This window comes from Penaeus monodon, chromosome 14, assembly GCF_015228065.2.
Source record: "Penaeus monodon isolate SGIC_2016 chromosome 14, NSTDA_Pmon_1, whole genome shotgun sequence".
NCBI classification, from domain to species: Eukaryota; Metazoa; Arthropoda; class Malacostraca; order Decapoda; family Penaeidae; genus Penaeus; species Penaeus monodon.
In genome coordinates this window covers 38,878,356-38,903,355 of record NC_051399.1, presented here as the reverse complement: position 1 = coordinate 38,903,355, position 25,000 = coordinate 38,878,356, and the positions used below count along the sequence as shown (strand labels likewise).

Sequence of the window (25,000 nt, the reverse complement as noted above, 5' to 3'; positions counted from 1 at the left end):
TGCCATTGTATATCGATATGGACCGCTGACAGACCAAAGATCTATCAACTTGGTGCAATGGGCTATGCAGATGGTTGCCATTATCGTGGTGTTCTTGAGTAGCCAATATCGTGAGGCAACACTTGGACTAGTGATCGTCATGCTGTCATACCATAATGTGCCTGACAAGTGGAAAGCGAAAGCTCTCACTTACTGGTAAATCTACTTCTGTCATTGTTTGGGCTTATGAATGTCTCTGTCAAGGTGATGAATTGAGAGTTTTTTCATACTGCTGTATGAGATTATATAAAATATTTACAGTGATTAGCTAAAGTTATCATCTATGAATGAAGCTGAGTAATTTCTTTTCTTCTTTTTTCAATGGCAATTTCATGGTGAAAGTGTATTCTAATGAGTGAGGCCTTATTACTATCTTGCCATTTACATCCATAGGAGACGTCGGTTTCCTCCAAAGGTGAGGCCGCTGACAGAGGAAGAGTACATTCAGCAAGCAAATGTTGAGACGCGCAAAGCTCTTGAGGAACTGAGGAGTTTCTGTCGATCCCCAGGCTGTGATGCTTGGAAAACTGTCTCAAGACTAAAAAGTCCTCAGAGGTTAGAGCTGTAGAGCTTTTCTTTCTTTACTCACTGTGTTTTTCTTGGTTTTCTGTAGTTTCAAGACTGTAAGGCTAATTGTGTGTTCATGTGAAGTCCACTGAAAAACGAAAGGTAAGTTGTCATTTTTGGATTTAACAGATGTGGGAGTGAGCTGGTCAAGCGACCTCTTTCTATGGAAAATATGAATATTTCGAAAACATTTTGGACCACCAAATTCAGCTGTAACAGGAATAGATAGAGGAAAACATAGTTGGAAGCTCTTTATTGAGGTCTATGTCAGGTTGGTAAGGTAATCCATCAATTCTTAATGTGATCAAACTGGGATACCCATTTTATTGAAGAACTGATATATTAGAATCTTTTTTATTGGCTACATTAATCCGATGAGACTAGGACTGGCATGTATAGATTCCATATGCACTAAGATTTTAGTCTATTTTATTTACACATAGATGGCTGTACAAGTGCCAAGTCATCACAAAGTCATTGCTGATCTCACTTGTTTATCATATTCTGTGAATTTTAAAAAAAAAAAAAAAAAAAAAAAAAAAATTATTGTAATTACTATTGTACTCAATAGGATTATTAAAATATCAGTGCTGATAGATATGATAATAACATAAATAATGATAATCCATATAATTTTTTCCAAAAAATTCAAGGAAGTCTGTGAACAAATGAGGTCAGGTAGTTCTAGTATTTGATTCCATGGTGACAAAGCACATGTAGAGCCATCCATATGAAATAGAAAATAAAGAAAACAAAACTACAGTAGACCGTGAATGTGTCAGGCTCAAATGAGTTAAAAGTTTATTATTCTTCATTTACTAAAAGAGCCAGTTCTAGAGTGTGGTTTACCCTATATCCTTTGCTAATTATTATTAGGAAGTTGTAGCTCTCCTATAGTTTTAAGGCAAGAGAAACTAAGCTTATGATGTGAACTTTTTTTTAACTCTTCATTATGACTGGCCATTACAGTACTTTGTTTAGAATACCACATGGTTAGACCATCACAGATGATTTGTATCATGGGAAAAAGCATTGTTGAAATCTTATGTGTGATTATTTTTTCTTTCTAGATCAGTAGTTTCCAAACTATTTTTTCATGCCCCCCCTTCCCTCCTTTTAATGTGTGTTTGTTTGTTTGTATACTTGGAACATTTCAACTTTGGCAGACTGATTCATGACCCCTCAGTATATATAGTTTATGCTCCCCAAAGAGTGTGCACCACCCAGTTGAGCAACCATGGTTCTAGATGATACTGTTACAGTCAGGGTATGTCCAGTTAGTGTCAGCATTAACAGGGGCTTTGACAAAATTTCATGAATGTCAGATATATTGTAGCATTACTTTGTCTTGTGAAAACCAACTTCAAAATTATTGTAACTGAATGGGCTTGTAGAATAGCATGTACAACTTGACATTGCATTCTAATGACCATCAATAATGTAGGTTGATAAATAAATGGGAAGACTTGTTCTTATGTACTGAGATGTGATGGTATATGATTGCTTATATACATTACTATATTATATCAGTAATTTTATATCTTGTAATTAGGGAGAAAAATAGTTATATGTAGATATTTTAAATGTAATAAGGGTACTGAATAAAACAGTTTTGGAGAGTGGCTTGTTGGAGTAATTTTACTCTGTATCCACAGATTTGTGGAGTTTGTTGGAAAACCTCAAAAGAGGATCAGTTCCACATCAAAGAAAGCCAACAGGGAGAGGTAAGCCGCATATGGTTTCCCTTTCTCTGGGCTGAAATATGTGTAAAATTTATGATGGGATTGGTATCACTTTGGTGTAATGCTAGTACTAATATCAGCTGAATTTTGGTAAGATATCTTTACATTTAACTGTTGTGTGTGCTATACACTATTAGGTGCAGTTCAAGATATGCAAGGGTTTACATAATCATCAAAGGGTTTTGTTGATTTTTTTTTCTTATTATTATATTTTCCTCAAATGATCTCTGGGGAAAGTGGTCTGTCACTTATCATTCATTTAAGATTTATCTATTAACTTATGATTCATTTGGGATGGAAAGAAGGTAGTTAGTTCCCTCAAGGGAAATGATTGTTGACAATAATTATTTAAAGGTATAGACTTATGATAGTGATATTTTATCATGGATTTCAAGTGTCATTACTACTATTACTTTGATTCTCAAAGTCTGTGCTCATAGACAGTCTTTGATAAGTGGTTTTTAATTTTTCAAATTTCCTATTTTGGGTCATTAAGCATCATCATCATATTATTTTGGGATTTTTTTTTTTTTTTTTTTTTTTTTTTTTTTTTTTTTTTTTTTCAAAACTATTAAAGCTTTCAGCATTTAGGGAGTTCAAATGTCCAGATTAATTATTTGTTACCTTTACATTACACATATTATTAAGAGACTCAGTCATGTGAGAAATAAGAGATGGTAATAAAGAAAATCTGAATTAAGAAATTACAAGAAATATTATTGTTTCAAAATGTTTATAATTCTCTTTGCATTTTTTTTCTTTCATTCTGTTCACTTTCATATTCCTCAGTTTTCCACATTTGCATATTATGCTCATCTTAAAATGATAAAGAATGAAAGATACTCATAAAGCTTGGAGGCAAGGTTTGTTTGAAATATCTATCTTTGTATGGAGTGGTTGCCAGATTTATTTTGATGGTAGCTGAGAAGCACATTCCTCTGCTTGACACGTCTCCTGCTACAGATGTTTTTTTTTTTTTTTGTCTTTAGATTGGGTAGTCCTTTTAACAAAACAAACACTCACTCACTCACTCATACACTCACTCACTCACTCACTCTCTCACTCACTCACTCTCACACTCACTCACTCTCACACTCACTCACTCTCACACTCACTCACTCTACACTCACTCACTCTCACACTCACTCACTCTCACACTCACCACACCACTCACCTCACCTCCTCATCACCACCATCACTCACTCACTCACCACACACACCAACACACACAACACACACACCACATCACACCCACACACACCACACACACACACACACACCACACCACACACACACACACACACACACAACCACACACCACACACACACACTCTCACTCCACACACACACTCTCACTCTCACACACACACTCTCACTCTCACCACACACACTCTCACTCTCACACACACACTCTCACTCTCACTCTCTCACTCTCACACACACTCTCACTCTCACACACACTCTCACTCTCACACACACACTCACTCTCACACACACACTCACTCTCACACACACTCTCCTCTCACACACTCACACTCTCACTCTCACACACACTCTCACTCTCACACACACACTCTCACTCTCACACACTCACACACACTCTCTCTCACACACTCTCTCTCACACACACACACACACACACACACACCACACACACACACACACACACACACACACACACACACACACACACACACACACATTCACACAGTTTTCATCTATAATTAAATTTTTTCAGAAGTAGATTTAAAAATTAGCCATTCTTTTCTGTTTTCAGTTTGGATATTTTGTTAATGTTGTCTCTCTCTCAAGATTCGCAGAATTTGTGGAAGGCGGCTCCCATCTGGACGACGACATGATCCTTGCTTATGAGAGTAACCATTTAACTCCTACGCGTCTAGATGATGAAGAACTGTTCCTCACAACAGACAGTGAAGAAGATGCTGACTGAATTTAAAGGAGCAAATACTTTGGTTTAGTACTTAAGACCAATTAATCACCTCACAAGATACTTGAGACCTCAAGTGAAACTGCCTTTCTTCTTTTTCATTTGTTATGTGTCTGCAGTTTGTATGGTCAACTGGTTTTAGTTATATTGCATTGACTTCAAGAATGTTTTCAGAAAAAAGGATGGACAATTTTGCTTATGGTATATGCATTCACTCAGCAATAATTTTGTTCTTAAGAGATTGAGCTTCTTGTCTTGTATATATTGTCAAAACTAATGTATTCAGTAAAAAAAAAATCTTTCTTTTCTTTTTGTTCTAAAAAAGTTATCTCAAGGTTAATTGTATTGATCTCAGTCACTCAAAAATACATATTCCCCAGATATCTTCATGTGTGTATCATAATAATTATTCTAAGATTCAAGATTCTCATTTTTAGATACACAATAATTTAATATGAAACAGCCATTATGTTTAGTATTAGTAATTGTGAGCTGATTTCACCTGAAATACCTACTTGTTTGTCACATTTTTGGGAACTCTTATGTATCTAACTTCTTTTCATGTTATGGTCGTTTTTGTATGTTTTTGCATGATGTAGCTGATCCAACCCAGTGCTCAATGATGACTCATTTCATCCCCACTCTTCTTTCACCATTCATTCATCAAGCAAATGCTGTTCAGCATACTTTCCTAATTTAAGAGAGAAATAACTAAGTTAAAAGTGGTAATCGGCCATGTTAAGGTATGGATGTGGCTGGTTTGGCAGAGTGCATGAAACAAGCAGTATGAGATGAGAGAAATAGAAAAGGACAATGAGAGATCCAATAATGTAGCACTTACTTAGTTTTACAAAATGTTGATATTGTGCTTCCACATACTATTTATTAAAATGTATGTAAAATATAACATTGAAAATAAATACATAAAGTCATACGATTAAAAAACTATGTACAGTCATATCTATTTGACCTAAACAACCTTGAAATGTTGAATTAGGATTGCAGTATCAGCATTTAACTGGTTAACATTTTTTATCTTACTCTGAGGTTTGCAAATTTTCAATTTCTTCAGTATCTTTGCCACATATAGATGCAGGTATCTATGCAGATTGATTGCCATTCATTATGGATCATGTATATCAGTGGTAACAACAGTAATTTTAAGCAATGAGTGAGATCAGTGAACAATAATGAAATTACGGTGAAAGTTCTATGCATAAATTGTTCATCTAAACTCATCTCTCATAGAAAAACTACCAGACAACAGAAAGGTTATACTGATGGGGTATGAATTACATAAGTAGATAACACAACAGTCTCGCCCAGGTATTTACTCCAACATTTCTTGTCTTTTACATTTAAAGTGCTAACTTTTTGGATCTCTAAATACTGCTGATGCAATTTTTATATACCTGGAGTGATTGGTTTGCTATTGTTTATAATCTTATACAAAGTATGAGAATGATAACATGTAACTCCATTGTAACTTAATAAGAATCTGCCAAATAGTTGAATAAGATTGATGTGATTTTTCTCATTGAGAGGAGTGATTTTTAAAACAATACAATAAGTCTTATATTTATTTCTACATCTCTATAGTTTGTAATGAAATATTGTAAAAGTTTACTTACATAAATGAAACGGTTATTATAGGTCTTTAATTAACCATCTTTTGAACTTGTGGAATTCGTGGACACCATCTTTCTAGTGTAAAGTACTACTTCTCATCTTTATTTTTAAAGATTATCCTATTCAGTGACCCCTCCCCCAAAAAGAAATTATCCAGGAAAAAAAAAAACATGCCTGTTATTGTTGGTGAGAATACCAGACAAGGACTGAAGCTTATTGTTGAGGATCACCCCTATCTTGGACCTCAGTCGCGAGGATTTTGCATGGTCTTTTCTTCTTCCCCTTTCCTTTTCCTTATCTTCTTCAATCCCTTCTGTTTACTTCTTAAGGTTCAAGAACCACGCTTAGTTTAAGTCTTGAATGTCCTCAGGGAGCCATGGCATTGTATTACCTTGGTTAACCCAAAGTCTCTGGAAAAATGTTGTGTTAGTATTGTTTTGTGAAATGTCTTTCCACGTAGATGGCTCTGCAAGTGCTTAGCCACAAAGGAATCAATTAGTAGACTTTATGACTTCACTTGATTTCACCTTCCCTTGAGTTTGCAGGAAAAATACTTTTTTTACTATTGCTATCAATATTGATGATGTTATTTATATTATAGACATTATAATTATTAGTGTTATAGACATTACAGCAATATTAGATACTTTTTTTTTATTAAGAAAAAAGGTTAACTGGTGGGACAGGTAGTACTTGCAATTGGCTCATCGGTGACTTAGTCTTGTGGAGCCATCTATGTGTAAAAACAATAAATAAAACTCATCCCCGGCAGCTAGCGGTTAATCGCCTAGCCCTTGCTTTTCATGGGAATCCTGAGTGGTAGACCATTTCTCTTCCCCAATATTTCAGTTCACTAGCCAGTAATGAAGATTTTTGTTCCCTTATTAGGGGCATTAAGGCTTGACCCTTCATCAACTAGGCTATCTAAATTTGTGTTCTTGAGACTACTGCTACTACTACCCTCTCCTCAATGCTTGCTGTCAACTCTATCCATTCAAATTCATCCACCCAGGTCATTACTCAACCTTCAGAATACACCCCTTCCTCTCTCCCAACATTCTCCATTCCATCTCTTCTTCCTGCACATTCTTCATGTCTGCCCCCTCCTCCCTTATTACTACTCCTAATCCTATTGTCCTCCTCCCCACAGTATAACCTTACTCCACAACACTCCCTTTCCTCCCACCCTCATCCTTCTACGGCCTCCACCTCTACAAACCTTTTGAGTATTCTTTTTAAGTCCATCCCAGGGGGATAGATTCTTTGTGATTCCCCTACAGCCCACTTATTCTGACAATACCCTCCTCTTCCAACAAGTAGGAAAAGTTTCTATTGCAGTTGTTCTGCTCATTCATACCTTGCAATAGTTACATATGAATCCCAAGCTCATTCTTTATCTACCCTCAGACCGCACTGGCAAACCTATTCCTGCCTAACCTCACTCCCCTTAATGTTTGTCTGAAACTGTTTCCAACCCCCTGGCTGATTGCCCTGCCCATGATGAGCATTGGTCAGACTGTGAAAACATCCGGCTTGCCTGCTTTGTTGACTATAATGCAGTAGCAGTACAGAGCTACACTGTACTGTCTGGTGCAATTGTTCTTCACCAATACTGGCAAGATTGACTTCCTTAACCATGACCTCCCCCATGAGTGGTTAATGGTTACAAATTAAAATAGATATGCTAGACATCAAAGGTTATATAACACTATTAGAAAGGTATAATAGTGAAAAGTGTAAAGATTATTAAATGTGCTAGACATCAGAAGTTGATAGCAGTTCAGGAAGGTAGGGATTAACAAAAGGTGATTAGATCAAAGTTGTTAGAGGAAGAAGTTTGGGATTCTGCAAGGATGTAAGGCACGGATCAACAAAAGGAGAAAGGGGGGGAAGGATGATTAGATCAGTTTCAGGAAAAATGTCAGGAGGGAGAGAATCTAGGGAAGGGGGTTGTGACAAAGGGTCTCCCGTATCCAGGGGGAATCGAAAGGGATGATGGGAAAGGAAGGGGGAGATGAAGTAGCTGAAGCAAGGGGTGAAGAGGGAACACAAGTAGGAGGGTGATGGATGTTGGCAGTTACTTTTGAGTGTTGAAGGATTTATTCATTTACTGAATAATTTCTGCCACATCTACATCTAAGGTCATTAGTGGCATATTCAAAATATAGTGATAGCATGAGGCATGGGGTAAGGAAGTGCTATATGACATCAAGTCATACAGCACTTTGGTAAAATAGAGTAGCAAATAGGGTTAGGAATGAGTTTGTGATTAGGGTAAAGTTACATGTAGGTGAGGGTAGTATGGGAGTGAAAAGGATAGAGGGACCTGATGGGGTATAGTGTTAGGTAAAGGTTGTTACAAGGGAGTAGGGAGAATTATAATGAAGTATTGTGGCAAAAATGGCTTAACAATGATAACAATGAAGATAAACAGACAGAACAAGAGGATGAAGAAAAGGAAAAGGAAAGGAGGAGAAGAAAGGACTATGCAAAATTAGTTGAGACGAGGGATGAGGACCAAGATAGGGGTGGTTCCCCACATTGGGCCTCAGTCCCTGTCTCTTAAGCCCCCCCCCCCAACGACAACAACCAGCTTTGTAGAAGGAAAGGAAGCAGAGAAATTGGAGGATGAATGAAGTATAGGCATGTTATCTTGGGTCATGATTAGACAGTTTTGAATGTGATATGGTCATACAGGGAGGAACTTTCTACCAATAGAAATGGGGGAGGTCATGTCTATGGAAAGTAATCTTGGCAGAATTGGTGGATGACTTACAGCAGCCTCTAGGGGGAATGGTGTAGCACCGTACTAATATTGCATCATAGTCATTCAGCCAGGCAACTAAGTCTTCTCCATAGTCTGACCAATCCCTGATGTTGACAGGGCAGTCTGCCAGTGAGACGGACAGTTCCAGCACAATTACTGAGGGAAGGATGAAATTGGGCATGAATAGGTTTGCCAGTGAAGTCAGTCATAGTAGATAATGCTTTAACTTGGGATTTGAATGTAACTGTAACAGGAAGAAGCAATCAGGGTGGCTGTGGGAGGAAACTTTGCCTCTTTGTTTTTAGAGGCACTCAAAGACGGGGTAGTAAATGATGAAGTAGAGGATGTTGTGAGAGGAGGAATGTTTCCTGGGTTGATGACTTGGGTTGATGGTTTGGATGGACTGAGATGAAAGTGAGGAGGGGTAGTAGTAGTGTTCACAGTTGTGGTCAAAGGAGAGCTTGGGAGTCATGGAACCAGGGGGATTAAAATCTGTTGGGATAATTTATAGAGGGGCAAGCCTCTAGGCCCCTAATAAGGGTACAAAATCTTCATTACTTGCTATGGTAAACCTGAATTATGTTGGGCAAAGGAAAGGTCCATCCCTTAGGGTTAGACAATTAAACAAGGGAATACCATGCCCATGGCTCCCCTGGGCTGTTCATGACAGGCACAAAGACAGCCTTTCAACATGGCCCTCACACCTTAAGAAGTGGATAGTAGTGGATAGGGTTTGGAAAAGAGAAGGAAAAGGAAGGGAGAAGGAGAAAAGACTGCAAAATTAGTCAAGTTGAGAGATGAGGTCCAAGGTAGGGGTCATCCCCAGCATTGGGCCTCAGTCTCAGTCTCCTAAGCCCCCTCCCCCCATGGCAACAATTAGCCAACTTGTCATAGACATTGTTTCTAATAACCAATGAATTACCCTGTGACTCTCAATACCCTTGTGTATATAATCACAAATGGTTAATGGTTAATGGTTGAAAGCAAAATAAATGTGCTAGACATCAAAGGTCATGTAGCACTATAAGAAGGTAGTAAAGGGTTATGAAGGGTGGTTGAGTTAATAGTTAGTTGCTATACATCATCTATCTAGATTAATATTGAGAGGGTTAAAGATGGGTAAAGGAGCTGATGAGTGAATGGGTTAAGGTAGAGTAAGGGAAGTGAAGGATATGTATACATCTGAGGAAGGAGAACAGGTTGTCAAAGCAGAAAGTGAGATTCTGTAAAGATGTCCGTTATGTTGAGAGGTAGGTGAATGGAGGATAGGTGGGGGAAAGCAGAGGTATGGGCTGCATCAAAGCATGGACAGGACAACAGAATGTGTGAAACTGAAAGAGGGACATTACATAGGGAACAAAGGGGCAGATCAGAACATGACATCAGCTAGGAGTGTGTTAGAGGGTGTGGCCAAGAGGCTGGAATACGTGAGAAATGTGGTTGGTGTAATTTGGACATAGTGGCATAGCATGCTAGCTGTTCATTGCTGGGGATTCCAACATGGCTGGACACCCAGCAAATCTGATAGTTTTATGGCATGTGGACAGGTAGAACAACCAGTTCTGGATCTTACAGGAATGAGTATATGTGTTTTAAGGTAAAAGGAAGTGTGCACAGCTCTGTGGTAAGGACACTGGAATCAGGAGGGAGGAGGCATTTGAGTTGGGAAGGTTACTGCAAAACCAGCACCGGAGATGGATTTGGAGCCATCCGTGTAAAAATGAATGCTGGAGGAGTGGATGGAGACATGGTCAAGGAAATGGGTGAGAAGGACAGCGGGAGGTGGGGGGGGGGGGGGATATCTGATTTTGGTGGGTCAGGGAAAACAGAGGAGCAAATACGGGAAGGTAGAAGTCATGGAGGGACAGAATGGTCAGAAAACAGAAGAGGTCGGAGATGGGGAAAAGAGGCATGGGGGGGGGGGGGGTATCCATGTGAATGAGAGAAAGGAGTAGGTAAACATGGAGAAGAAGCAAAGGAAAGCAGGGATCATGGGATAGTTAGTTTGGTGAGGAAAAAGTTGGTGGAATCGAGCATAGCATTGGAGAGAGAGAAGGGTACAACGTTGAGAGAGAGATGGCATGCCTGATTCAGTGTACAGGCTCTTAATTGGAGAAGAGCGGAAAGCGCCTAGGGCTAAGCAAAGACCACAGTGGTGGACTGTATCAAGATGAGCAAGGAAGGAGGTAGAGGTAGAGGAGTAGATATGGCATCCATAATCGAGAGTGGAGAGGATCAATGTAAAATGAAGATGGAGGAGAGTTTTGCAATCTGAGCCCCAGGATATATGGGACAGAGTTTGTAAGATTCGGAGGTGGCAGTGAGTTTTTTCATTAATGTAAAAGATATGGTCTAGCCAGGACAATATGGAGTCAAAAATGATGCCAAGGCTTAGATTTGGTAAAATGTGCCAGGAGCGAAGATGGTTAAATCATCAACATATAGTGATGATCGGGCTCCTAGTGATAAAATTGAAACAATGTCATTGATGGCAAGAAGGAATAAAGTGGTGCTGAGCACACTGCCTTGTGGGACACCTTCAAACTGAGGAATGGATGATGTGGAAGAAGCAATTTTGACCTAGAAAGTGCATTTGGAGAGGAAAGACTATAAAGACACCCATGTTTCCGTGTAAGCCTAGGGAGGATAATTATTAGAAAAGATAGTACCGCCATGTAGTATCATCTTTTTCTAGGTCAAAGAATATGGCTAATACGGATTCATGGCGTGCAAATGTAATGCAGATGTAATAGGTCTCAATATGAGCAAGGGGGCCAGCTGTACTTAGGGCACGGCAGAAACCAAACTGGGAAGTAGAGAAGATTGTGAGATTGAAGATACAACATTAGGCAGCATCTCTAGTAGTTTACACAAGCAGCTAGTTAGAGCGATGGGGAGGTAATCTTGAGGGAGGGTACCCAATTTATTGGGTTTCCAGAAGGGGAGGATAGGAGCTTCTTGCCAATGAGAAGGAAAAATTCATATGTAGTTGAAAATAGTTAATAGGAAGGATAGAGAGGAAGATGGAAGGTGTTGGAGCATACAGTAGAGAATACTGTCAGGACCTTCATGAACGTTGCAGCACGACTGTAAGGCAGCAATGAATTCAGAGGCAGAAAAAGGAGCATTATAGGACTCAGCAGAGGATAGGGTAAAAATGATGGGATACATTCTCTTATGGTCTTAATAGAAGAGAAGTGTGGAGAAAGGTGAGAACCACTACTGACCTGCTGAAATAGTCACCTAGTTCATTAGCATGGATCAGAGATGAGAATATCTTGAATATGGATGACGGGGCTGGATGGGGGGATGTTTGCTTGATAGTTCATGGATCCGATGCCAAACAGTTGAGATAGATGTAGATGTAGTTGAGGAAACATAATTTCACCAGCTACTTGCTTTACTGTTCCAGATTGTACAACGATGACAGGCAGAGGCTCTTTTAAAGGAGATAAGGGCTGATGCTTGATTAGGGGTGCCTCATTTGTAGTGGTAACTGTTCCAGGCTGCAGGTTTTAAGCGAAGTGCTTTAGTGCAATCGGAATGCCGCCATGGAACACATTTGGAGGTCTGTCTTGAGGTTTGCGGAATTGCTGTATTGGCAGCTCTTAGGATTGTAGTTGTGAAATATTGTATCATATCTGAAATTGACGAGAAGGGGGACGGAGGAGGAGTGATAGCAGAGTGAAGTGAGAGTACGCCAGTCGGCTCTATCAAAGCACCAGCATGGGGGGTTAGGAAGTGGTACATATGTAATAGGAGAAAGGAGAACTGGAAAGTGGTCACTATGGGGAAAGTGGTCTAGAACTGACCAGCAGAAATCCAAATGAAGAGAAGGGGAGCAAAGAGAGAGGTCAATGCATGATGCGTATATTAAAATGTGTGAGGTGAATTGAATTAAGAATAATATCAGTTGTTCTAGGGATTGGCCATGGGAGTTGGTGATAAAATCACCCCAAAGAGGGGTGATGAAGGGGCAAAGCCTCATGCCCCTAACTTGGTTATTACTTCTTCATCATTAACCATGGTAAGACTAGAATATGTTGGGGAGAGAAACAGTCCACCCATCAGAGTCCCCTTAACAGGTAAGGGCTAGACTACTAAAACAGGAATACCATGCCCATGGCTCCCTCAGGCTGTTCAGGACTGGCACAAAGTCAGTCCTTCATCCTTTCAGCATGGCTCTCACACCTTAGGAAGTGGATAGTAGAAGGAGTTAGAGAAGGGATGGAAATGAAAAAGCAGGAGGGGAAAAAGATTAGTTGACTTGAGGGCTGAGGCTCAAGGCAGGGGAGATCCCTAGCACTGGGTCGCAGTCTTTGCCTCCTAAGCCCCTCAACGAAAACAATGGGCAAGGGATTGGGACATATACTCACAAATCATATATTGGTAAATAAGATAAAATACTGAAAAACAAATTTTTTATTACAGCCTCAATACATGAGATTCCTTACACCATATCCTTCAAAAGCATGATCTTCTAAAGTATAACTTCCAAACTTACAAAATGGCACAAAACTTTGTTAAACATCATTGTTTGGGAACTAATCAAACACAAGTGTGCCCACTCCTAAAAATGAAACTGTCTCACTCACAAATTTAAACACAAAACAACCACAGCTTAATATCATTAAAAACTCTGGATCATTAATTAACCAAAAAGTGGGACAAAAAACAACTTTGGAGTAATATACCATGATATGGTTCTGAAAAATAATTACTGACAAATATTCCCTGTAAAGACAAAAATGTATCCAAAAATACACAATAATATATATACATACATACATACATACATACATATATATATATATATATATATATATATATATATATATATATATATATATAATATATATATATATATATACATACATACATACATACATATATATATATATATATATATATATATATATATATAATATATATATATATATATATATATATATATATATATATAATATATGATAATTTTCCCATAAAAAATAAAACAAAAAAATCCAACAAACAATACTCCTTGTGGTTGGTTTCTTCATGTCTGTTACACTGCTTCATCACAAATTTGAGCAATGGCTTCCTATATGTTTTAATTAAATGTTTCATGTATCTTCCCTCTGCAGTTGTGCTTCCAATAACCTCCACTTTGGCCGACTCAACAATACTGAAGAATAGCAATGAAGGAATAATACGTATAGAGACTAAAGACCTGTGTCGTTAGTTGTCTTTTGTAATGACAAAAAGAAAAAAGAAAGTTAAATAAAAAAGATCAGAAATGAAATATACCTTTGTACATAAAATTCATACTAAATAAACATTCTTCACAGAAGATTACCATGCTAGAAAATTGAACCCAGAGTATTGAATTCTATTCTATAAAGCCTCTAAATTCTTCTTCAGTTATTGCAACAAGTGGATTAACACCAGTAATCAACCTGATCTGTGACAAGATTCACTCTGTAGTGTTATGATTGAATCTCAACATATACTGTCTGCAAAACGAGTGTTTGACTTGATTTCAACCAGACTCCAAAAACCACAAAGAAATTGAATAGTTTCTGTTTACAGTTCATATGATTGTAGTTCAAGAGTATTACATCTGAATCTTTTTATATTTTAATTTTAAGTTATTACACAAATAAATACCTTCAATTTACACTCTTTCCTAGACTCAACAGCATTAATTTTAAAAATATATTTTTGAGGTAAGTCACTATATATATATACACACACACAGACATTGATATCATGCCAGTTTAATCCTTAATCTCATCAACTCATTGTAATCAATATGCATCTGAATCCAAAAATAACATACTTAACCCACTTATGACTGGGTAAAAATTTGGGTAATTTTTGGCTAAGTCAGGGTGCATCTGCACAAGCTGTCATCCTGGCCAAAGGTTCATGACATGATTAGATGTCACCCAGTGTTTGTTGATTATCACTGCACCCAGAATGAATTGGGTTAAAATTGATTTACCAAGAGTAAAAAAAATAATAGTAATAATAAATAAATAATAAAAAAAATAAAAAAATAAAAATTACCTCAAATGCTGCTTCAAAAGTAGAGCATAAATTTATCTCAACAATTGAACACATACAAAAACATTTTTGCTTTGGAGGCAAGTGGTTCACATACATAAAGTACATAATGAATATAGTGCTTAATTCAACTCAATAATAGTGGTATTTCTGCTCACCAAACCAAGCTACGCGCTGGGCAACACACACAGTCAGCTAAAAATCAGAAGCTTGGGGAGCACATATTTACCTGTGCGCTGGGCTGTAGCTTCTAAACTGCCACACTCAGAGGCAAACGAGTGCACACCCATTTAGGGCACACAACTTGGAGTTGACTGACTTCACATTGTGCGTATCTTTGCCAATTGGCATTTGGCTTCAGCTCTTTATGGCAAGAATAGATGCACAGTAATGGTTAACAAACAATATTTGATTCTAAATTATGGGTAAGAAACAAAATTTGAAGGTGGTCATAATTTGAAGATCTAAATATTCATAACCTGTAACTATCAAAGTCAACACTAAAACAAGTCTAAGCATTTTTTTTTTCTTTTTTTCTTTTTTTTGTAAAGTAACTATGATCCAAATAATTTCCATATAGTTTATCACACTTTCTCCAATAATAATTTAGCATAACTGAATCAGGCTACATAAATGACCTTGCAACCCAGACAGGGACTGGCTTCAGCCTAGTGACATGAAGGCTTAATTATTAAAATAAATGAAAATACAGTTAATTGCAGATAGGGCGCAACCATAAGGCAATGTAGTTGCACCTAGAGAGTCATTGGCAAGATAGTATTGAGCACTAAATATAAAATACACAAACTCAGTCATAAAATTCATTATCTACAGTCAATACCTATTTTCTGATTATATGGCACATGAAACTATCAACAGGTATGACTTCTTATCCTCAAGAAGAAATGGAAACAGCTGTTGCATACCTGGGCAGTTCTATGCTGAATAAAAACCTCATTATGAAAGCCAAGGTGTGAATACATATAATGTGCCATAACATGTCTACCATAAAAAAGAAATAGCCTAATATACATGAAAGCTTTTCAAAGAGTAGAGTAATGAGAACAAAATAAACATCAGTAACTATAAAACAGATATTATTTAGTGTGGAGAGTCTTGAAGACTGCAAAGCTACATCTTCTTTCCCTATAATCCACATATTATCAATTTTCCTATACAAAAGAAAAAGAAAGAAAAAGAAAAAGAAAAAAAATCAAATAAAATATCTGCCTCTATTTATTTGTACTACTGCATATCTGAAAATATACATATCAAGGTTTGCAACTCTATTACGACGCCTACATAAATATTTTAGATAGAAGTGCTCTAAGATCTAAAAGAATATTTAATATCAAGTTAAATGAGAATTCACAGATAAACTTTGCATACAATGCTGAGAAAATTACTAACAAATCACTAACTAAAGCAGGAGCCATACTTAAGTGTCGAAATGGGACTTAAAGAAAAATGGGGAGAAAAAAAAAAAAAAAAAAATCAGAAAGACCTATTCCTTCCTCACCTTACAGAAAATAGAAGGCAATGACTAATAAAGCACATATTGTCAGGAACTGTGAAGTATTGAGGAATCAACACTGTCCAATAATCACAGCACTAGAGGGAGGACACCAGTGAAAGGAGCGGGCAGGTTTCCCACGCAAATCTTCAACTGTACTCACTTCCCTTGATCAGAAATGAGCCTAGGAATCGGTCAAGTCCCAAGAAATTGCCATAAGAAATTATCAAATGTGCCACAAGATACCTCATGAGAATAATGTCTATGTACAAGCTTTTTGCTAGAAGACAAAGAATAGTAATCTAAAGAACTAAAACTACACACACAAAATTCAAACTTTTTTGAGAGAAAAAAAAAAAAAAAAACATACACTCACAAGACAATTGCCCTTCACTTTTTCAAACATTTCCTAATCAAAACAATACAAAGTTTTTTGTTGCAGATGTTAGTCAATTTAGGATGCACACAATAGAAAACCTTTCTTTATTTTTTATTTTTTTGTTTGTTTGTTTGTTTTTTGTAAAACAGAAAAATATTGATAACCCCTTCGACACTTCATCTATCTTCCCAATATAATAAAACCAGCAACATGAATCGCATCCATTATTAACATATACTAATACAACTACCTATCAGACATACTGTCTCAAAGGAAATGAGTTTCCACAGCTAACCTCTGTATACCTAATTAAGGAAGAACCTTGGCAGTGTTGGTTTGGGAAAGCAAATAAGCTGTTCTTTACCAATTCCTTTAAATATAACCTAAAAAGAAGAAAACCAGTACAAGCTGATATGCTTCTCTTTTTCACCATCTTTATTCCAGGGACAGATATGCTAAAATTGCAACCCTAAAGCATTACTGTCTCTAAGTCAGATCATCACTTATCACGGAAGGGGCTTGGCATTATGGTTGAAATGTTTTATCAACATTTTTCCTCTACCTAATGATGACCCCAAGAGAGGGCAAACACAGTATCATTCAATTATTGGTTACTATATTATAAAAATACTATTGTAGATTAGTGGCCATTACTGTGTTCATATGGAGCCAGATCTAATCTAATATTGCATAATCACATCTGTATAATAATATATATCTATATATCCATCTTTCTTTTGTTTCTCTCTCTGTCCTATATACAATATATATATTTATATTATATCAACACACAATACATCAAAATATAAATCTTGATTTGCAAAGAACTAAAATTTCACATCTCTTATGACTTGATAAGCCTATACCCAATCCACATACAAAATGTACTTGTCATTTACTTAAAGGCTTTAATTTTTACAATTTTCACAGCAAACAGCAAATGAAAAAGAACATGCAATATTCCCTGAACTATTATCAGGGTAATGGAAAGATTATCCAGTAAATTTTATCATATATCAGATTTGTTCAGTTGATCAAATGGAAGCTGCATCCTTCCTCCTTATCCCCATAAAAAAAGTAAATTTTCAATTAGTTTTCTCTGTAGACTTTCTTTTATCCTGTAAAACTTACACATATGATGACATTCAAAAATTAACACATAACCAATGCAATACCTCTGTCAGGCATATCCAGCACCATATATTTATTATAAGCAAGCAAAGGAAAACAAAAGACACACACACACACACACACACACACACAAAGAGAAAAAACATACATCCTCACAGAAACTCACACAGTTGTTAAAACTGCCATAAACACTATGTACTGTTAGCACCATATGAAGCAAATTATATCTGACTCCATGTGACCCTCTGACCCAATGCTAGAGTTTGAAGGATATGCAATTAGTGCAATTAATCAAAAGTAATGCATTATATATCCCCTGGCGGCTCCTGCTCCTTAAATTGTGTGCTATAGAAGTTTACTGAATGCACTGTTGAAGAAGCTCATTAAGTTTTTCATTATTTTTTTATATTATCATTATTATAAACAATGCTAAATCAGAATACTATACTTTCTTTCAATCCAAAAAAAGCCTAAAAGAAAAAAGCAGGAGGTGTTACTGTGCCTCCTACAAAAATCCTTCCTTAATTTTCCCACAAGAACCTGTGACTGCTTCACCACCAGCACAGGCACACAACCCTCTTTCATAACTTGGTTGAACGGGGTTGTGAGTCAGAGGAGCTTGATTTGGGGGTGTTGCAAGATGCAGTGGGCTCTTCAGGATTGACTGGCAGGCCCTGAGAATGGCGGTACTGCACCACATTACGCCAGATGCGCAATTCGACCCCCCCTCTGCCCAGGGTAGAAATCGGTTAGAAAAGCTTTTTTTTGGGGGGGCTTGCTAAGAAAATTATATATATTTGGTAGTTCTGTCAACCTAACCATAGAAAACCTGACTACACTGAAAATTTACTTACTCTGGATTGCAATGTATCACAGATTTATTATGTATAAAAGAAAAAGATCTTCAAGGCACATTCTTAGTATCCTACTTTCCTCAACAAATTATACATTTCAAAACAGAAAATCGTCTCACCTCATCTGCATTCTCCTGAGGTCATCTCTCGTCATCCAGAGAAGAACATCATCTTTGGTATAGTCCTCAGCTAGAAACTGAAAATGAGAGCAATTTCAAGTCTGGATACTAAAATCAGAGATCATAAATAAAAATGTGCATGTGTTAATGTAAGTGTGAGTGTCTGTGTGTGCGTGTGTGCGTGTGTGTGCGTGTGTGTGTGTGCGCGTGTGTGTGTGTGTGTGTGTGTGTGTGTGTGTGTGTGTGTGTGTGTGTGTGTGTGTGTGTGTGTGTGTGTGTGTGTGTGTGTGTGTGTGTGTGTGTGTGTGTGTGTCTGTCTGTCTGTGTGTGTGAGTGTGTCTGCATCCTTGTATGTGTGTCCCTATATGTATGTGTTGCTATAGGGGTGTGTGTTGCAAGAGTTGTGTGTGTTGCTGTATTTGAGTGTGTCACTGTACATGAGTGTATCACTATATGTGTATACATCTGTGTGAGTGTCATACTTATGTGAATATGCATGTATAGCTCAGTTAATACAAAAAAAAATTAGACTATTTTCTGTTGATACAAGCACTGTTGATATATACGCAATTTACGAGACCTGCCGAACTGTTAATTTTCAATAGATATGAGTCTACTGAAGTTCCCTTTTTATATGCTTTCTGAAACGGTAGTGCATTGGCAAAATTTTTCCATTTTGACATTTTTTCTCTGGCCAAATATGAATATGTATTTCATAAAATATACTTATCTTTTCATTACAAGAATCCCCTTCAAAGTTTTCATTAAAACTGCAAACTGTCAACACACATCGCCTCAAAATAAATGAATGCCATGAATGGATTGTTATTTCCCCTGCCAACACCATCTCAGAGAGGTTGATATCAACTTAACTCATATGTATTATGAATTTATGGCTGGACTAGAGTAAAAGTTGGTATCGTCTCCTCTGAGATGGTGTCGGCATATGAAATAACATGCCATTCGTGGTGTTTATCTGTTTTGAACACCAGTGAAATGAGGTGTATATACGCCTGCATGCAGAATCCAGCAAACTGTGGATCATATGAACATCTTGTCATAGAATTCTTTCTGTATGCAAACATTTCCAAAGGAGGATATATGGGAAAAAAAGTTCCTTTATGGAGGTATTGCCTCCTAATTTGGTACCCTTGAAATTTGGCCTTTAGAAAATGTATAATAATAAATAACATACAATTTAAAAATGCATGAAAATCCATAGAATGTATTTTTACAAAATATGTACACCTCCTTTTTCCTTTTCAAACTCAGGACATGCCAATGTATGTGTGTATGTGTGTTAACCCGTTATTGACAGGTTATGTGTAGACACGTCATAGAAAACGGGTCTCTCAGCAGGGTAAGCTAGTATGTGCGAGTGGAGCGGGACGTTCGGCTTCACGCAGCGGACTCCCACGCCCACTGTCTGGTCGTTGCCAGATATCACTAAATTTTAATTGATCTCAGTGAATTCTTATGACCGGCAATAACGGGTTAAACAATTTTGACCCATTTATGACAGGATTTCCCTGCACCATACCAAGCCACATGCCATACTTACCAAGACATATGCCATACCAGTAGCATGGGAAATACATATTTACCCTAATTTCTTATTTTTGGCTGTGGCATAAATGAGCTTTGAGGAAATAAAGCTAAAAAGCCCACATTTATGGGGCTGCAATACCACAATGACTGCAGTCAGGGCTATGATTAGATGTCAATTGAGAAAAGTGGATTACAGAGGGCAGTTCATATCACAACAATTCTATCTAATGGTCTTTAAAATCTTATTTGAATTGCACAGTTAAGTATTTTTCTTTATCAGAACCCTACAACCCCAACCCTTCGTCTTTTCTTTTAATTAAAGACTGAAATAATTTTAGATAATTAAATGTTAGGATGAATGGATCAGGGATTGAATGCTTGCTCTATCTTAACCTGACAACTTATCAATCAATTCGCAAAATACATATATGAGTGTGTCACTGTTTTCAACATAATCTGACCACTTTTGATTCAAATCATTATTATCCTTATCCTTCAAATCATCATTGTCCTTAACTATTCTAAATAAAAGCACCAGACCCAAACAGACAGATAAGTTGCAACATCATGATCATCAATATTTGATGCATTGAATTCTTCTCCATCAAAATTTGTACCTTAATTACAATGATCAGAATGGAGAACACTACATCTTGATACCTGACTGGGAATACACTTTTCTACTGTCTACTGTTGGATGTTTATGCCAAATACTGCACACTCTATTCATATTTTGCAGAATCTGAAACATCACTGCATGTGATAATTTAGGAAATCAGAATTGAACAAAAAATGGGTGAAACTGACACCATACTTCAATATTCAGATAAGGTTTCAGCACTTAGTCTACATACCTTATCGATAACATCACGATCAATTGACAGTGCCTGAAGCCAAGCAACCAACTCCATATCGATGTTGCGAGAGGACACGTGGATCATGGGGGGTTCATGAGGATTGTGGGCAAGCGATGGGGAGGCAGCATCCTCAGGAATACTCTGGTGGAGGGAGAGGGTTATGGGTAAGGAGAGTAATAAAAAAAAACACCAGACACAAACTTCAAACTACAGCAATCAGTGCATGACACAGATGAGGAAAAATTGAAAAAAAGTCACAGATTCACTGAGGCCTTCATATGAAAACAGAAAAAGAAAAATGAATTAAATTCATAAATTACAAAAATAAAATGCACTTGTGGAAAACAAAGCAATGCAGATAATACTCTTTCCAAATATTTATCAAGCTTTCCAATGTCTATCAAGGGGCATCAACTGAACATTAATAGCTTTCTGAATTACCATAGTCAGAAAGAACAACAAAAAGTCAAATGCTGACATACCATGTAGAACGATAATAATAAGAAAGTAAGTAAAAAACGTAACAATGCAGGAATACTGTGTGGCAACATTAAAAAGCAAAATATCACAAATCATGTATTCATACCAATTAGAGAGTAAGAAGAAAGAAAAAGAGCTCAATAATGTGTTACAAATGTATTTATACTATTTGCCTGGGACGAAGCCACTCAGCAATAAGAGCTTTCCTGGATTCAATAAGAAAAGATGCTCCTGGTCATGCAGTTGAACATCAAATATTGTCTTCAAATATTACATGATTAATTAAGGGGTTACCGCTTAAGGCTAACCATTTGACATTTTCCTGAATTGAACGCAGGGGACAAACACATAATAAAACTATGAAATAACTTTGGATAAGGCTCTTTTTTACATTTCTGAACTAGAGAAGAGATGTGAGGGAGAAAAAGGAAAGAATGGATGAAAAAAGAGAAAGAATAAAATAACAAGGAAGATATGGAAGGAAAGGAGAGAGCACCAGAAATAAGGAAGTTGAATACCATGAACATTGGGTAGAATCTTACACGAGTGAATGATTATGTATTTATATGTATTTTTTCCTTTTAAATGGTTGCTTATATAATGTACATAAAATACATGAGGATAAGAAAAAAAAGGTCAGTATAGCCCATAATGCCACTTACAATAATATTCAGTTAAAGCCAAATAACAAAAGAAACTTCCTCCCCACACCCCATCCCACTTCTATCTTCAAATAAATGCACACAGACACAGACACAGACACACATACACTCACTCACTCACCTCTCCAGTCACTGTCTCAGCACTTGATTGTGATCCCATGGTACCAGCAGGCGATTCTAGCTCTTCTCCTCGAACTTCCACACATCGCCTCTTACTACAAGTGTTCCCTGCAATATTCTCTGTGCTTTCAGCCACAGTGTCATCCTCCCCTTTGCTCTCCTCTGGCTTAAGAACAGGTGGTGAGGGCAGCCCCAACTGCTCGGCCAGGAGGCGGCTCTGCTCACGCCGGTCAGACAGGTACATCTGCAGCAGGTCCCCATACCGTTTCTCTGCCAGAGAGAGCTCTTCTAGCAACCTGAGGAGAAAGATAGTGAACTGAATAGTGAAGCAGCAAACCACTTTGGTATTACAATAAAAATTCTAAATTAATTCATCTACAAGTAGGCAAAGAAGATGGAGATAATAATGAAAAGGAAGAGAAAGAAAAACAGTATAGAAAAAGACACACAAAATCAATTTTTTACTTAGAATCACACAAACACAAAAACACACAAACACACAAAAACACACACACACACACACACACACACACACACACACACACACACACACACACACACACACACACACACACACACACACACACACACACACACACTCTGTCTCTGTCCCCCCCCTCCCTCTCTCTCTCCCTCTCTCCCTCTCATACTCTCACAATCTCACACTCCCTTACAAACAAAATCTCAATTTCTCCAGGCTACTCCTCTCTCTCTTCTTTTGTTCTTTAATCACCCTTCCCTCTCACTCTCTCTCACAATTTCACCAAGCAATCCACAGCTTCTCACAAACCTGAGATTCTCTGCCCTGGCTGCTTGGAACTTCTCCTGCAGCTGGTGGCACTGCTTTGAGTGGTGGAAGTCATGTAGCAGCTTGGCTGACTTAGTAGAGTTGATGGTGGAAACACCTGAAGTACTGCCTTCCTCAACTGCATCACGTGGTCTCCCAGGGCTCCCCCCCAACAAGCCAATGTTCTCATCTGGGGAACCCAGTAGGCTCTCATGGTCTGAAATAATTTGTCAAAATAATAAGCTGAGTGAATATGTCTGGCAAGAGAGATTGATTTTATCCAAAGAAGAAAAAAAATTCAAGTTACTTTCTTCCAGAACAACATTACCAGAATACTTTATATGTACCTGATGCTATATTTTCTTTTGGTATACAAACCACAGTAACTAACTTTAAAATCATTGATATTCTGGGAAGCTTATTTTGTAATTATATTCTCATTCAACAGATTTTCTGGCAATATCAAAAACAGGAGTCTTTCCATAAATCAAATTATATCTGTATCTGGTGCATTCTTTCGTAACAAGAAAAGACAATCATTCTGTGACACAGTGAAAAGAAAGTTGCAACTTCCTCACCTGGAGAGAGAACAGTGATGGCACAGTGAACAGAGCTCCTCACTAGGTTGTCAAGGGCAAACATCCAGTGAGGTTTTATGCTGTGACTCTTTAAAACCTCATTCACCTAAAGGAAGTGTTTAAAAGAGAGAAAATACTTTTATTTTCCTTGAAATCTGTTGGTGACTGAGTGAAGGACTTCAGAGATGAAGATAGAGGTAAACCAAGTAGTATCACTGAATTATCTCTGAATGTTACAGAAGACAATCAAACTACTAGTAAACAATAAAATAACATGAAATGAACATCTATACACTCACAGCATCTTGAAAAGTGTAAAGCGCTAAATGTATCTGATTCACTGTCTCCTCAAATTCGGTCTCATTCTTGAGGGCTGCAAAAGCTTGCTCTATGGCTAATTTCTTCTGCTCTGGGATGTACTCACGCAGGCCAACCATTATAACCACCAACTGGTCCTGTTAAGATAAAGCAAATCACATTGTGAATCTTATAAGAGGCAAAATAGCACAAAAAACAAAATATTGATATTGATGACTCTAAAGTGAGATGAGGGTGAGACCTACCTGAGTGAGTAATAACTTGGCACTGCCCAGTTCCTGCTGCAGACGCTGGAACCAAATTTGAACAATTTTCTGTTGATCATGAACCAACACTTTGGTGAGAGTTGTCCGACGTTGAGAATCTTTTTTCAGAAGGTAGAATCCATCTTGCTCCTGAGGATAATTAGGCAACTTTACCACAAACACTTTCTCTCCCTTTCACATGCATAAACATAAAAAAAAATTAAACTATGTTCTACTTTCCATAAAACAAGGATACATTACTACTCTTGACTTCCAGGCACACAATTCCTACACATAACATTCTGCTATTTACTGATACTGATAATAAACACCTTTATTAAAGATTGTACTAAAAATCCATATACATTTTAGTTATGACATCAAGACCAAATTCTTTGATATATACATCATCTTAAAAGAATCTTGTAACAGATTCCATAATTATGCTTAATAATTTACAGTATGGCAAGAAAAGGAGAACCATGCTTAGTACATAAATTTATCATAACAGAAATATGCTTAACATGTACTAAAATGTAAATTGTAAACGTGACAAACTTTTATTTTATTTTCTATCACCATGATTTACAAGCATTCTTGAAACTCTGTAACGAACTTCTGTTGACAATGATTGTTCTCTGGTCTGTAAAAATAGCCTAACAGCGAACAACA

The 25,000-nt window shown here is 37.3% G+C and overlaps 2 protein-coding genes across 5 annotated transcripts in view; one reads left to right on the top strand and one right to left on the bottom strand.

Moving 5' to 3' along the window:
- LOC119581117 (nuclear envelope integral membrane protein 1-like) overlaps positions 1 to 5,946 on the top strand; it is a 20,609-nt gene extending 14,663 nt beyond the window's left edge. The window contains exons 7-10 of one of the 2 annotated variants that reach the window (XM_037929456.1): positions 1 to 195; positions 433 to 594; positions 2,262 to 2,330; positions 4,161 to 5,946. The exon at positions 1 to 195 is cut by the window's left edge and continues 31 nt beyond it. In XM_037929456.1, the coding sequence (XP_037785384.1) occupies positions 1 to 195; positions 433 to 594; positions 2,262 to 2,330; positions 4,161 to 4,299 (565 nt within the window). In that variant the 3' untranslated portion in view covers positions 4,300 to 5,946. The remainder of the gene's footprint in view (positions 196 to 432; positions 595 to 2,261; positions 2,331 to 4,160) is intronic. The other variant, XM_037929457.1, reaches the window with a different exon arrangement.
- Positions 5,947 to 15,266: 9,320 nt separating this feature from the next.
- The window catches only part of LOC119581116 (mitogen-activated protein kinase kinase kinase 15-like), a 36,944-nt gene continuing 27,210 nt past the window's right edge, over positions 15,267 to 25,000 (bottom strand). The window contains exons 20-27 of one of the 3 annotated variants that reach the window (XM_037929454.1): positions 24,329 to 24,478; positions 24,065 to 24,220; positions 23,766 to 23,871; positions 23,191 to 23,404; positions 22,402 to 22,696; positions 21,136 to 21,279; positions 18,734 to 18,810; positions 15,267 to 18,489 (exon numbers count right to left, since the gene is read on the bottom strand). In XM_037929454.1, coding sequence (XP_037785382.1) covers positions 18,342 to 18,489; positions 18,734 to 18,810; positions 21,136 to 21,279; positions 22,402 to 22,696; positions 23,191 to 23,404; positions 23,766 to 23,871; positions 24,065 to 24,220; positions 24,329 to 24,478 — 1,290 coding nt within the window. In that variant the 3' untranslated portion in view covers positions 15,267 to 18,341. The remainder of the gene's footprint in view (positions 18,490 to 18,733; positions 18,811 to 21,135; positions 21,280 to 22,401; positions 22,697 to 23,190; positions 23,405 to 23,765; positions 23,872 to 24,064; positions 24,221 to 24,328; positions 24,479 to 25,000) is intronic. The other 2 variants (XM_037929455.1, XM_037929453.1) reach the window with 2 other exon arrangements.